General features: G+C 41.3%; 1 protein-coding gene across 1 annotated transcript in view; it reads right to left on the bottom strand.

Moving 5' to 3' along the window:
* Positions 1 to 13,445, bottom strand: part of b3gat2 (beta-1,3-glucuronyltransferase 2 (glucuronosyltransferase S)) — a 47,809-nt gene that overhangs the window by 10,307 nt on the left and 24,057 nt on the right. The window contains exon 3 of the mRNA XM_061087639.1: positions 250 to 398. Coding sequence (XP_060943622.1) covers positions 250 to 398 — 149 coding nt within the window. The remainder of the gene's footprint in view (positions 1 to 249; positions 399 to 13,445) is intronic.

Raw genomic sequence — 13,445 nt, 5'->3', positions numbered from 1 at the left:
TTTGTATTATGTGGATTTCTTTTTCATTAATTTGCGTGAATTCAAAATTGCAAAAGTGTCTGTTTAGCACATTATCTGTTGACACCAGGATACTGCATTTGTTTGGATGCCGAAATGAATGTTGTAAAGCACAAACAGTGAATGCTCTCGTGCATAAATCAAATCAGGTCCTTGACCAGTTTTATTACTCATTGTGACAAAAAGACTTTCGGTCTGTTGCCACGGAGATAGTGGTGTCTGGTTACTGACCCTGGTGCAGTTGTTGGCCTTGGGCTCCAACTCGGTGACCTTGGTGATCTGCTTGAGGAAGTCGGACTCCTGCATCCCGGGCTGGGAGCCACGTCGCTTGAACAGCGCCCGCGGGTTCACCAGGATCACCTGGAGGTTCACTGCAAAACCTGCGGCAGAGACGGGGACGTAAGGGAAGAAGTGGTAGAACAAAGAAGGAGAGAGGGTGAGAGGGCTAGCCAGCATGAATTAAAAGCACATTATGAGTCTATTATAATCACAGCAGAAGATGATAGAGTGCATTAGTGTATCTAATGACTATGATATGGCTGATATGAAATTCATTTACCACAGGGGTCTGCCATTCTCCTGTGATAATTGTGCTATAGATGAGAAGGAGAGCATGAGAGAGTCAGGCGGAAGATGATTGCAGTGGGTTGCATCAAGGTGAGGATTAATAGTCGGCCTGTAATCAGATTTAATCAATCTGATTAGAAAAAGTGGTGACTGGAAAAAATGGCAATCTGACATTACATAATTACTTTATTCTACAACCTCACACTGACCTGAAGGTTGAAAAGAAAAACTTCTACAGCTGCAATCAATGACTCACAGGATCTACAAGTTCACTTTATATATAAAATGTGTATAATAATATATGTATAAATCAAATGCAACAAACTAAACCCAAAGCTAAAGCTAACCATCAACCTCTGTAACCTTGAGCCAATCAACGTGTGTGTGGAACACGCCATTCACACATCTGATGTGTTGTACGACCCCACGGCAACAGATCTGGAGGTGACCACACGATGAGTCCAGAGATGAGACAGAGCCGCCCATCATGGCTTTATAATGCAAATTGTTTCTGAATGGTCACTCTGCCTGATGGCAACACACTGGCCTCTATTCTCCTCTAGTCTGTGTTCAATCTTATTGTTATAGTCATTTAGCATTTTAATTGACTGCTGCTCTTAAAGGCTCAGTGTGTAGAATTTAGTGACATCTAGTGGTGAAGTTGCATGTTGCACCTGAACCTCAACGCACCCTCTCATTCTTTTAGATGATTACACACTAGTGACAACATCATTTGAATTGCTTTATATTCGCTTTCAGCCTATAGATCCCTTTCACCTCATTATTGCAATTGAACCTTTAAATTCAGGACTGTGTGTATTAGAGTGGCTGTAAATCTTGTAGGAGGCGAACTCAGAACCAGCATCCAGGTGTCAAATAAGTGTTTTGGTAATAAAAACAGTGGTCTAATGTTATATGCGTGATGAAAAAAATGAGCAAGAAACTAAATAAAAGTTAAATTATCTTAACTGAACAGAACTCAAGTCATACAAAGCAATTTATATTAACATCCCATGCACATGGCTACACACCAATGTCTTTTCAGCCCCTGAAAATGAAATGACAACTGCGTATATAGCCCCTTCCAACACCAGACCATAATCTGCTTCTTGTATGAGCTGCATTTAATATTAAATGAAATAATAACTATGTTCGAATTAATTATTGTTGCTTTATTTTGTGCTTGTAAGCATGTTCCCACCTCCCTCCTCTGGTGGTGAGAGTGGGCGGAGTTCATATATGTTGGCGAGCATGACGAATGACGTGCGGCAGGTGAAGGCGATCTATTAGAACTACCTTAAATAACTGCCTGTGCTAGAACTGGTCACCAAGCATACACTATATACAAAATACAGCAAATAATAATTAGAAAACCTTTTACACCTCCCCTCACACATGGTTGCTCCCAGTGACATCACTACCAGTGGCGACAAAGGTTCTCTCAGCACATGGTGGGGAAGGTGAGTACCAAAGAAAAAGTAAACCTATAAACACTAAATAAACGTGATTGATTAAAACGGTTTGTGAAGTTTAACCAAACATAAGGCAAAACCCAAACAAACCCAGGACAAGGTGTCTGCCATCTGCAGCTAAAAGGGGATGAAACAAGCCTGAAACAGACAAGTGACAAGTAAAGCCAATGTGGATTATGGTTTCAGAAAAGAGAAACAAATGTCAGGTTCTCCCTCAAGTTCTCCTCTGTAGCTGCCTCAAGCTGTTTTGAAAACATCCCTTTTTTTCTTTTTACAGCTAACGAATGCTGCTGGCCTTCAACTCACTGACCTTATGTGATGTGGTCTTTTCTCACCTTACTGCCAAATCGTTTTTTTTTCATGAGATGCTCCTGACACGTTGTCCTCTACTCGTTCATCATGAGATCATATGTTTATCACTAGATATCAGAGAGTTAAGAGTCCTGTCAGGAGGCAAATGATAATTTCTGAATATTGAAGAATTACAGTACTTATGCAGAGTGGTATGCTACACTGTAGGCTATGCTCTTGATTAGCATGACGTGGGGCGGATTTCAATTAAGTAAACCTTGAGATTTGTGTATTTTAGGCTGCTCTCATCCTAATCCCCCTTAATCCCTTCATTGAATGAATATGAATTATACATTAGTTTTTACATCAATGTCAGGTCTTATGTGAGGATTTGAGCTAACTGCTATCATCAACATGCTTGTGATGATTATGTTTTAATGCTAATTTATTGCAGGACACGTTTGCAAGGTGTCAAATATAGTTAAGCATGGTATAGCATCCTGACAGTGGCCAATGACACAAAATACAGATGAGGTTGACGGAAATGTAAGTGTGATGCAATTTAACATTTTGACCTGCTACTCGATGGTGGCACTACTTGAAAAGTCAACTGATCACTTGATGTCAGTACACCTCATCCCAGATGGACCATATTAATCCAATAGTTCGGTCTGAACTAAAGTGATGGACTGATCGATCAACTAATCCACACTGTCTGGATCCTCACTGCTAGTGTGTTTGTACACATAAAACACACACTAAACATATCTGAATGATGCATAAAACACACACTAAACATATCTCAAAGATTTAAAATACATTTATTCTCAAGGAAAAAACGCATTCTGTAATGAAAGTGGTAATTTGCAGGTAATATCTCTAATGTCCAAATCTGATTGTTTCTCCTTCTGTTCAAAAACATCACAGCAGGACTTTCTCCAGATAAAGTCTTCATGCCTATATGGATGCGTACGATTTCTTGTCCTCTGTCTTGTTTGCATTAGGATACCCCCACTGGGCCAAAGACAAACAAACCACTAAAACCATCAGCATCTCCTCCCCTTCATTCTACTCGCTGATTAACTCTCTGCCTTCCTGCTGAGTCAGAAATTGGAAGAGAGGAAAAGACCTTCTGTACTTTCACATTCATTTAAGTTGAAGTTAACTACCTGGGAGATACAGTTTGGGAGACTAATACAATTTTTTAAACTTCAACATGATTACATATCAATGTTAATTAGCATATAATCATATTTTCCAGTTATAATATATCAAAAACCAATTCCGTTAAATAAATAAAAGTAATTATTACCGCAGGTGATTGTGTCTTTAACAGTGATTCACCATTTTCTATTCATTTCCCAGCTCACCAGCTCAAGTCATAGGTGCCATTTACACTGGGGTAATTTCCCCAGCACTTTGTGAAATGGCCGAGCTCCGACTTCCCAACGTTCCAATGCACGGTGATGGCAAAATGTCAAACGCAGACAGACCTGGCTGACCGTGAGAAGCTGATGTGTATTTGGCTCGTGATGAGACGATTCAACTGTGACCAGTGCAGCCAGATCATACACAAACAAAGCAGAGGAGGGGAAATGATGGATGAGGCAGCAGACACCATTATGCTTCTCCGTGAAGTCGGGGTAGATGAAATATCCCAGAGTGTACAAGTGGGAACTCTGACTGTGATCGACCGTCCATTGCACTTTTTCAAGTTGGAAAAATCAGACATCAGAGCTGAAACACAACATCAGATTCCAGACTGCAGCAATGTGCTTCAGGTACAAATATGAGACTGGTATCTTCATCTCACTGTCAGACGGGGAATGAATATGTGTCAGTTCCAAAATGTCAAACTGTTTCTTTAAATCTGAAAGATAAGCAGGAGTACACACATATGTGGTTTGTTGCTGTTTGACTCAAGTATCTCAAAGGTTGGCGTTTCACACAAACACCTGAATGCATCAAACCGGAAGCCTTTTTCCTTTCACAAGTAGAAGGTAAGATCATCAAAAACATGTTAGGAAAGAGGAACATGGCAAAATCTAATCTCTCTGGTGAACTTAAGAGCCCATATAATTTGTAGTAAAAGAGATGACGCATTGGTGCACTCGCTAAACACCCAGTCAAAAGAGTTCAAGAGTGGGTGTGCTCACATTTGAAGCAGGATCTCGGAGGGATGCTGATGCTTCTGGTTCTGAGCGTGACAGGAGGATAATGTAAGAAATTGCTGTGATCCTCCAAGCTCAAGGTCTCGCCATAATTACTGAATATTACTTATGCAATCTGTTAGTGGGTGGCACGCCTTGGCAATCAGTGCGATAGTGTGGGAATTCACCCCGAGTAATTCCTTCCTCCTCTCTTCTCCATCCCCCCCCCTGACTGAACAGCTTCTTCTAGACTGCAGCTTGAGCTACTAACACATGGCAGACAGCCGTCCTCTGAGTAATGTGAGTGTCAGTGCAGGTCACATGCAGAGAGGGAAACTGCAGACATGCAAATGCATTCATCTTATCGCTCTTTGGTTTAAGGTGTGTTCACATTATTATGATTTCATTTCAAACTAGTGTTTCATATTCAAAATAAACTCCGTCCTGATGAAGGTTTTAGCTCAGATCTAATCTCATGTTAACTCACCTGAGAGTACATATCACATGACCATGCATGTGTGTACACTGCCTGTGTGGGGACAGGATGCACGTTATCTTTTTGCAATTGGTTGCTTGGTAACAGAACATACAAGGAACAATAATGGCGAAAAGTAAAACTGGGGATTTTGTTCCTTAAACAGATGACAGCGAGGAACTGTTAATGACGGTATAGTGTCCAGGTTTGACTGATAGGACTCAGTTAGGAAGTTAACATGTCTGTCTGCAACACTGTGTGCAAAAGTCTTAATTAATGTGTGCCTAGACTAAAATGCAGCCCAGGAGTTTTCAAGTTTATATGATAAACTAAAACTAAACAAAGGTCTCAGTTTTGGGGGATTGAAAACTTCAGATTAGTGTGGTGACCAGACGACAGCATATCAGATGGACTTCCTCTGGTGTTTTCCTTTCATACATCCAAGGAGACATCCCGTCATCAATCTTTAGATGCAGTCTATGGTGCAGGTTGCAGGCAGAGAGCAACATTTTCACTGTTCATGTGTAAACACTGAACACTCATCATTGTATTTTGATTAGTTTTCATGCGTCTTCAGGAATGGAAGAGACTGAGTTCAGATCCTTAAGCTCTAAAGTAACAGCAACTCATTTGTCAGAATGAGACTAATGAGGATCATTGTCAACTCTCATTGAAAAGACTACTTCACCAGCAGAGACCAACACAACACAGGAAGTCTTCTAGCCGTCCCCAGGCTCATGTAGGTGCAGCAGAGCAAAGGGGAAGTTTGAAGGCGAAGGTGTGGTGATAAATACAATTTCAGTCGATACCGTTACCGGTCTCATTGCTGTGAAAAAGCTTTGCCAATTATTTATCCACAACGGAGCAGAGCTTCACCTGGTGAGGCGTTCCGGTGAAGGGTGGTACAGCAAGAGGAGGCCTTATCACCAAAAGTTCTGCCATCTGCCCTTCACGTGTGCTGCACCACTTCTTAATTCTGAGATATTTGTATTCTTTTTTATTCAGGTTTGCATCTGTCTTGTAAGAAGTTTCATTAACCCACCCACTTGGTCATGGTGAATCCTCCCGATAACCTCATCCTGTGTTGTCACATGGGCTCATGTAGCAGGCAATATTGACAAATACAGTATATAAACCTGGATGAGTCTATTCATTCAAACCTGTTCGTAGATCGCATTGAACAGCTAATTTAACAATTGTCAGATATCCATAGTATTTAAGAGGGAAAGAAAACTCTGGCAACATTGAGAGTTTACTTGAAGACCACACCAAAGCTTTTAGACCCTGATATAATACCTATACAATTGTGAGGTCACACTGCTATCAGGTGAATTACCGCTCTGTGTGCGATACTGCAGGCTAATCACACAGATAAATGCAGCTCAGGTGGAGCAGATAGATATGAGAGCAATTACAAGATAGACATCTCCTGCCCTGCAGCCAGCCTCTGTGATATGGAGATCACAGCTTCTCTCAACCATGTTTGCCCCGGAGGCTATTGTCCAGACTCTGCACTAACTTTGTCCCACTTTACACCTGACCCACTCTCACCGACCTATATGAGTGTGTATGTGTCTACTTAATGCTACATTACCCATTTGGAGGAAAAATAATATTTCCCATAGGCCCTGAGACTCCAGTATGTTACCAACAAGTGGAAGTTCAAAACTAGACTTTCACTCTGTATAAACTGTGTGAGCTTATTGCCTGTTTATAGCCCGTTGCCAGGGGCCGATAGCAATTACACAAACCCCGTGAAATTTACTTACATTGACAGAGAGATCCAGAGTCTAAATGCAATTTCTCAGCCGTACTTCCTGGGGCTAAAAACATCCTAGTGTCTGGTCTTTACCTCACATGAAGACTTGTTGACTCAATTTATAGGTTCACAGTTTTTCAAGTCTAAAACCTCATATTTGCCTCAGATAAACGGTGGAATATATTTTTTGCACTAAACAAGGTTTGTGAATTCGGTCCCTTATCTCCAGGTTGGAGGAGCACAGCAGGAGCAGGTACAACAAGCAAATACGGATTTCGATATTCAAATGGGCATCTGACTATTAAAACATTTTTTATCCACACTTAATCCAAAGGTTTCTTTGTGTCAGTATGGACAGTCTGAGGTCCCTCAGTTCAGGGTTAATGTGGATGAAACAGTGTCTGGCAGCTCATGTACTAACAGGAAATCTAACCCACATGCTCTGACTGTATCTGATATTTATACGATGTAACGCAGCAGACCTGCACGTATCACACAGATGTTGCCATCATCAATACTGTTAAAAACCATTCAGTAAAATACTTTGAAGATTAATTACATGGTCTGGAATTTTGATCAATCTCCATGGAAAAACTTGAGGTTTAAACACTGTTCTACGGAGTAGCCCTGCAGACTGGAAGCGATGAAAGGGATCGGATCACAGCAAGTATGACAAAGGGTTTAAAAGTCCCCATGTTGACTTCGATTCAGCCTCTTTCTTGGGGCTTTCCCAGGGAAACCTCGGTGGCAAATTAGTGTCTCTCACTGATCCATCTGCTAGAACTTCTACACATCTTCATTTACATGCTAGGGACATTTTTTAAATGTTAAAAACAAAGTTACGTAGAGTGTTATACAATGACAAGACAAGAGGAAGTGTGTGTTAATAAGTAAAGAGGAAAAAAGAAAAGTATTTGAATTCACTGCAGTCACAAATGCTGCAGATTGTGTAACTCTGAGACGGGTGATCTGGAGCTTTCTCCTTTTCCATTATCATGCCCCCTGTGTTTCTATACATACAAGAACGGTGTAGACTGTTTATGAAGATGGATGTCAGGTCTCCACTTCCTCCCACAGGAAATAGCCAAATATCCTGGATGTGAACGCTGCCATCTTGCACCAATCACAGACTCCAGGGCCAGCGTCTGCACAGAAGCGATCGGGGGAGCCATGGAATCGAGACCACGCATATGAACATGTTCGGCATCAGATTACCAAACAGATCAGAGACATGGCCACTTGCACATACATCAGTGGGATAAGGACTCACTTAAATGACAGACACCATCTTTCAGCAAAATTCAATTGACAAGTACTTCAGCTCCATGTCCCTTCTGCTAACATGGAGGAGGTAGGGTTTATGACCTATGCTTCACTTTCAAGCAGACATCCCGTCATCAATCTTTAGATTCCAGTCTATGCTGCAGGTTGCAGGCAGAGAGCAACATTTTCACTGTTCATGGGTAAACACTGAACACCCATCATTGTATTTTGCCTTGTTTTCATGCGTCTTCAGGAATGTAAGAGACTGATTTCAGATCCTTAAGCTCTAAAGTAACAACAACTAATTGAATGTCAGAATGAGACTAATGAGGATCATTGTCAACTGTCATTGAAAGGACTACTTCACCAGCAGAGACCAACACAACACAGGAAGTCTTGCAGCAGTGCAAAGGGGAAGTTTGAAGGCGAGGGTGTGGTGATAAATACAATTTCAGTCAATACCGTTACTGGTCTCATTGCTGTGAAAAAGCTTTGCCTATGTTATGATATATTATCATATCATAAAAGGTGGCGCATTATACATTTCAAGAACAAAATCTCAAATGCTCCATCTGCTGAAGAGAAAGTTGGAAAGGAGGCAGCGACTCCGGGGATTGAGAAACCCCTGTATTCTGACGTCTGCTGCTTAAACAGGCAGACTGCCGAGTTGTGGCTTGTGTTGTTATTTTGGTGTCATTTGCCTGTGACTTAATGAAGGTAAACACAGTGGACAGCCGTGCATAATAACACTACGCTCTCAAATCTCAAATCCTGCTGCCTTCAAACAGCTGCAGGGATTTAATGGACCGAAGGAGAAGAATTTCATAGAGGTTGAAGCTGCTGTGGAAAACAGATACTGTAGGAATCACTCCTTCTAAAGATATATATCTAAATGCAGATAAAATTACTGATATTCATAATCGTAAACACTTCCTTGATGTCCTCTTAACAGCCTTCGAAGCAAAGATTATCACAGATCAGATCTAAATATCTCAGAATCTGGTTCTTGTTGGGGCCTCTGGAAATGAGGTGATGTTTTCGGCCCTGTCCGTTGGTTTGTTGGTTTGTTTAAAGGCAAGATTATACAAACACTATTTTATGGATAACCACAAAGCCTGGTGGAAAGATGAGGTATGGGTCAGGGACCAACTGATGTTACAGCAAAATAATGTTTTTTCACTTTCTTTAACGTCATGATGAGATTTTAGTTTTTCAACGTTTTCCTGGATTTTGCTAGCCTGGGTGTTCGGTCTGGAGTCATGCCTGCCGCTGGAGAGCTGAGATGTGTAGATGCAGCCAATGAGTCTGTTTTAGAAGACATCGATAGCCCATTAATTTTTAAAGAGGAACAGAGAAACGCGATCAAGGCATTTGTAGATCGAAAAGATGTTTTTGCCGTCCTTCCTACGGGATTCGTAAAAAGGTTAATTTATCAGCTTATTTAACATACGTCACATACTACGTTGATCTGATTGGTTGTAGGTCTATCCAATTGAGCAAAGAGGCATTTTTTTTCCTGGTTTGGTTGAAACACGCCCCATAATCACAGCCCAATGGAGCGGTCTCAGACTCATATTCTGACTAGAATAATGAGTATTGACAACGTCAGGCTAGGATTTCGCACCATAATTCATGGATCTTGATGAAAATAACTTAGTATGTATAGGGGACTGATATTTGTGTTTAATCTGGTCCAGATCTAATGAATTTAAATGTGTTTTCCTTAGAAGACTGTTTTGCCTTGGCGGAGGTATGTACTCTAGTGAGAGCCGCTCTAGAAACATTTTGAATTGTTGAACCCTCTAAGACAATGGGATGTGAATTTAAGATCTGTTTGTTTGTCAAAGGTCCACAGGTCATACAGTATTGATCACCAGTGTTGACCTCTCCTTGACATGTTTAACAAATGTTGCTCATCCTATAAGGGGGGTGGGGGTGGGGGGGGGGGGAGTCTGTGAGCTCAAGGACAATCTGAGTCAGCCTAACTGAAATGTAAAGTTCAGCAAACGTTGGCGTCTTTTTGTTTAATTAATATTTTCCCACACACTTCGCACATGTTATTCAGCTCTTCCTGTTCGGCTCAGCTCTTATTAGAACACTCCAGTGCAGGAGGACGACACTCGGCTTTGTTTTCCGCTGCTCCTGCACATTGTCTCTATCCTCCTCTCTGCTCCTCTCATCTCTCCATCTCAGGAGCTGGGTACAAGCACCTGTGTCACTGGGGTTTAAACACTCTGATGTCCCCATCCCAGGGTACACAAGTACCACTTCAACAAGCGCACAACCATAATTGCATTGCCTGTTTGCGTGTGCACCGACAGTGTATATTCAGTTTTCCTGTTCCGCAACGATTCGTCTATTGTGCTTTTGGAACGTATGTGTACTGAGTGCACGCAGGTGTGTGCTAGCGTGTTTCCGATAGATTGCATGAGGTAATTGTGTGTGCACGTGTGAATAGCTCAACACAATCATTGTCCTGGCTCCTTTGGGTCTCGCTAAATGAGACAGAGCAGTAGATGGAAGGAAGGCTTATAGCGGTCCGCTAACAATACAGCGCTGTATAACACAACACTATTAGGACACGCACTAGCACTCACTCAGCGCTCTGCAGACACCCTATTGTAAATCCCATGAATAATAATTTAAGAGTGAATAAAGTTTGTGGCTCTCGCCCGGCACATTCATTGTTATTCTTGGAGGGAAAAAAAGAGGAAAGTGCTTGGTGATACAGCCGAGGCTGTAAATCTTTGGGTTGCAAATTGACAGTGTAATTATGTAGAGCAGTGTAAAAGTAAGGCTGATAATTACACTGTGTGTTTGCGTGTGAGGGTGAGATGAGGTGGAACAGTCAGGTTGAGAGGAGGATGGTGGGATGAGAACTTGGCCGTGGTGAAGCAGGAGAGGTGGAGGAGAGAGAACGAGAGAATCACCTCTTGTTATTGTGGTTTAATTAACACTAACCCCCAGGGCAAACCGGTGTGTATGTGTGCATGCGTGTGTGAGTGTGTGCACCGCAGAGCTGCCCTGAGCTGTGTCCACATATGGGTTTGGGATGATACAAGCATGAAATCATCACTGGTATCTAGTGAAACCCTCTGCTTAGCAAACACTTTGACATTTGAGATTATTCGTCGACAAAACCTCCAGCAGATTCTAAATTCAGAGCATGTGTGGGTGAAGTGGCGTGATGAGTGGTGACTGACAGGGTGTTATTATTCGGTCAGTGTGATTAATTATTTTTCTCTCAGGTCAGAGGAAGCGTTAGTACTGCTCATTTCTCTGATTGGAATGTTGCACAGGAGACACGAAGATGCAAATAGATTGATGCGGACGTTTGTCGAGTCTTTACTTTACGGATGATGATAATAACTACGAGACAAATTTAGATGTAGAGTTCTCTTTCTATAAACTCGCATTTATTTATCATCAGTGTCACTGCAGCTGAAGTCGATTTTAGATCCACTCGGTACTTAAAGGATGTGTCAGTCCTTGTTGTGAACAGGGTTTGGTACCAAACTCTTTACTTTTAATGGACTGAATCCTGACAGTACTACTGAGTACAGATTCACTTAAAATCATACGGTACCAAATTTGGCTACTTGAGAATCAGGTGAAAGAGAAATATTCCTCCCAATATTCACAAATAAAGACAAAATATTACAGATACGAACCCTGCCATCTTGCAGCTGTGATCACACTTGATGTGTACTTTGACTTTTAGTTTGCCCCATGTTCTATCTGCCTATATGGAGGAGGCAGGGTCTATGACCTCTAATGCAGTCGGCCACAAGGGAGCGGGTGAGACATTTTGGCCTCACGTTTGAGGAGCTGTCATTTTGTCCGTCTTTATATACAGTCTGTGTGAGACAGTAACAGAGCACTGAGAGAAATTGAAAGAGAGAGCGAGACTAACGTGAGATTAGTGGGTGGCAGTAATGCACCTGAAAGCAGAAGAAGAAGAAGAAGAAGAAGAAGAAGAAGAAGAAGAAGAAGAAGAAGAAGAAGAAGAAGAAGAAGAAGAAGAAGAAGAAGAAGAAGAAGAAGAAGAAGATGAAGAAGAAGAAGAAGAAGAAGAAGAAGAAGAAGAAGACGTAGAAGAAGAGACTAACATGGTAGCACAGTGAGACAGGTCATTGGTGGCGAGCCGAAAGCTGTGGCTACACTTCTGCAGAAGATGACCAGGACTACACGCACTGCAGTATTTTTTATGTGAAAAGCAAAGTAAGCCAGGTTGGCAAATCTGACCTGAGGAAACAGTCGGTCCCACACAAATAATTTCCTATAAGCTGATGCAAGTGCTTGATAGATCGAAAAAAGCCAAATCCCTGCAGCTAATGTTAGCTCGGGCTGTGAAACATTATAAGAGGCATAATTGAGTTCTGATGGGTAATTCATTTGCAAGTGATTTTTTTATCTCCTAAATTTTGGTGTGTGTCGAAATATTACACTAAGATCTATGCAAGAATGTACTGAAGACAACGACATCACAGAAAATAGAAGTGTTGCTGTGGTAAAAAGTTTGCTGTGCTGCCAAACTGGTTCAAAGGTGAACAGTGTAGACATAATTGTTTTAGACATTGGTTATCATTTAATCCCAGTAGGGGGCCTCTGTGTCAAATACGTGATGTATGATACGTTATTAGAGTCGGACCGACCGTGTGTCAGCTCATGGAGCCGTTTCCTTCCATCAATCAACAGACTGGACAACAGCCTACATGCTGCGTGATCTTGGCTTCCAGAAATTTGATATAAGAAATATGCAATTTATGTCAATTGTTCTACGAGACTTGACTGCCATAAATGTGGTAAGATTGTCTAAATATATTGTATACAATATACACTACTTTCCAGTGATTTGTTCCTATTTGTTTCTGCATTTATTGAGTTGTTCAGATCCATTTCCAGCACAGTAACCAACTCAAGTGGTGATTTGATTTTTTAGTTTTTTAAGTAAAGAGAAGACAACTTCTCCATTTCGTTTTAAAATCTTTATCAATGGAGCCTACAAACTAAATGAAAAAGATTGTTTGTCATTGCCAGGACAGACCATTGGAGCATCATGTGATTCAGTGCTCCAATCATCAGGATGACATCTGCTTGTTTGTCAGTAATGTCTGAAATGCATCAGAATGTTTCCAAAGTTATTCATATGGGAACTTTCCGATCTGCCACCAAGAACAGTTTAATAGGGAAATATGCTCATTTCCAAAAAGCCTTTAGTTTAGTGTAATGAAATGTTGATGAATCTCTAACATCTTAGACTTCAGATTCTGCCCGTGCAACAACATCCAAACTGCCAGAAATCACGGACTTAAAGGCTCATATTGTTTGCCAGGTTTAAAAGAAACAGTTTGAATTTCTCTATTTCGCTTTCATTTCTTTTTGAGAGTAGATTAGTGGAGGAGTGTAGAGCAGAGAAAGATCTTAGCCAAAATCTTACATTTATATTT

This window comes from Limanda limanda, chromosome 15 (genome assembly GCF_963576545.1).
Source record: "Limanda limanda chromosome 15, fLimLim1.1, whole genome shotgun sequence".
Classification (NCBI taxonomy): domain Eukaryota; kingdom Metazoa; phylum Chordata; class Actinopteri; order Pleuronectiformes; family Pleuronectidae; genus Limanda; species Limanda limanda.
The sequence above is the reverse complement of the archived record's forward strand: the minus strand, read 5'-3'. Positions and strand labels throughout refer to the sequence as shown.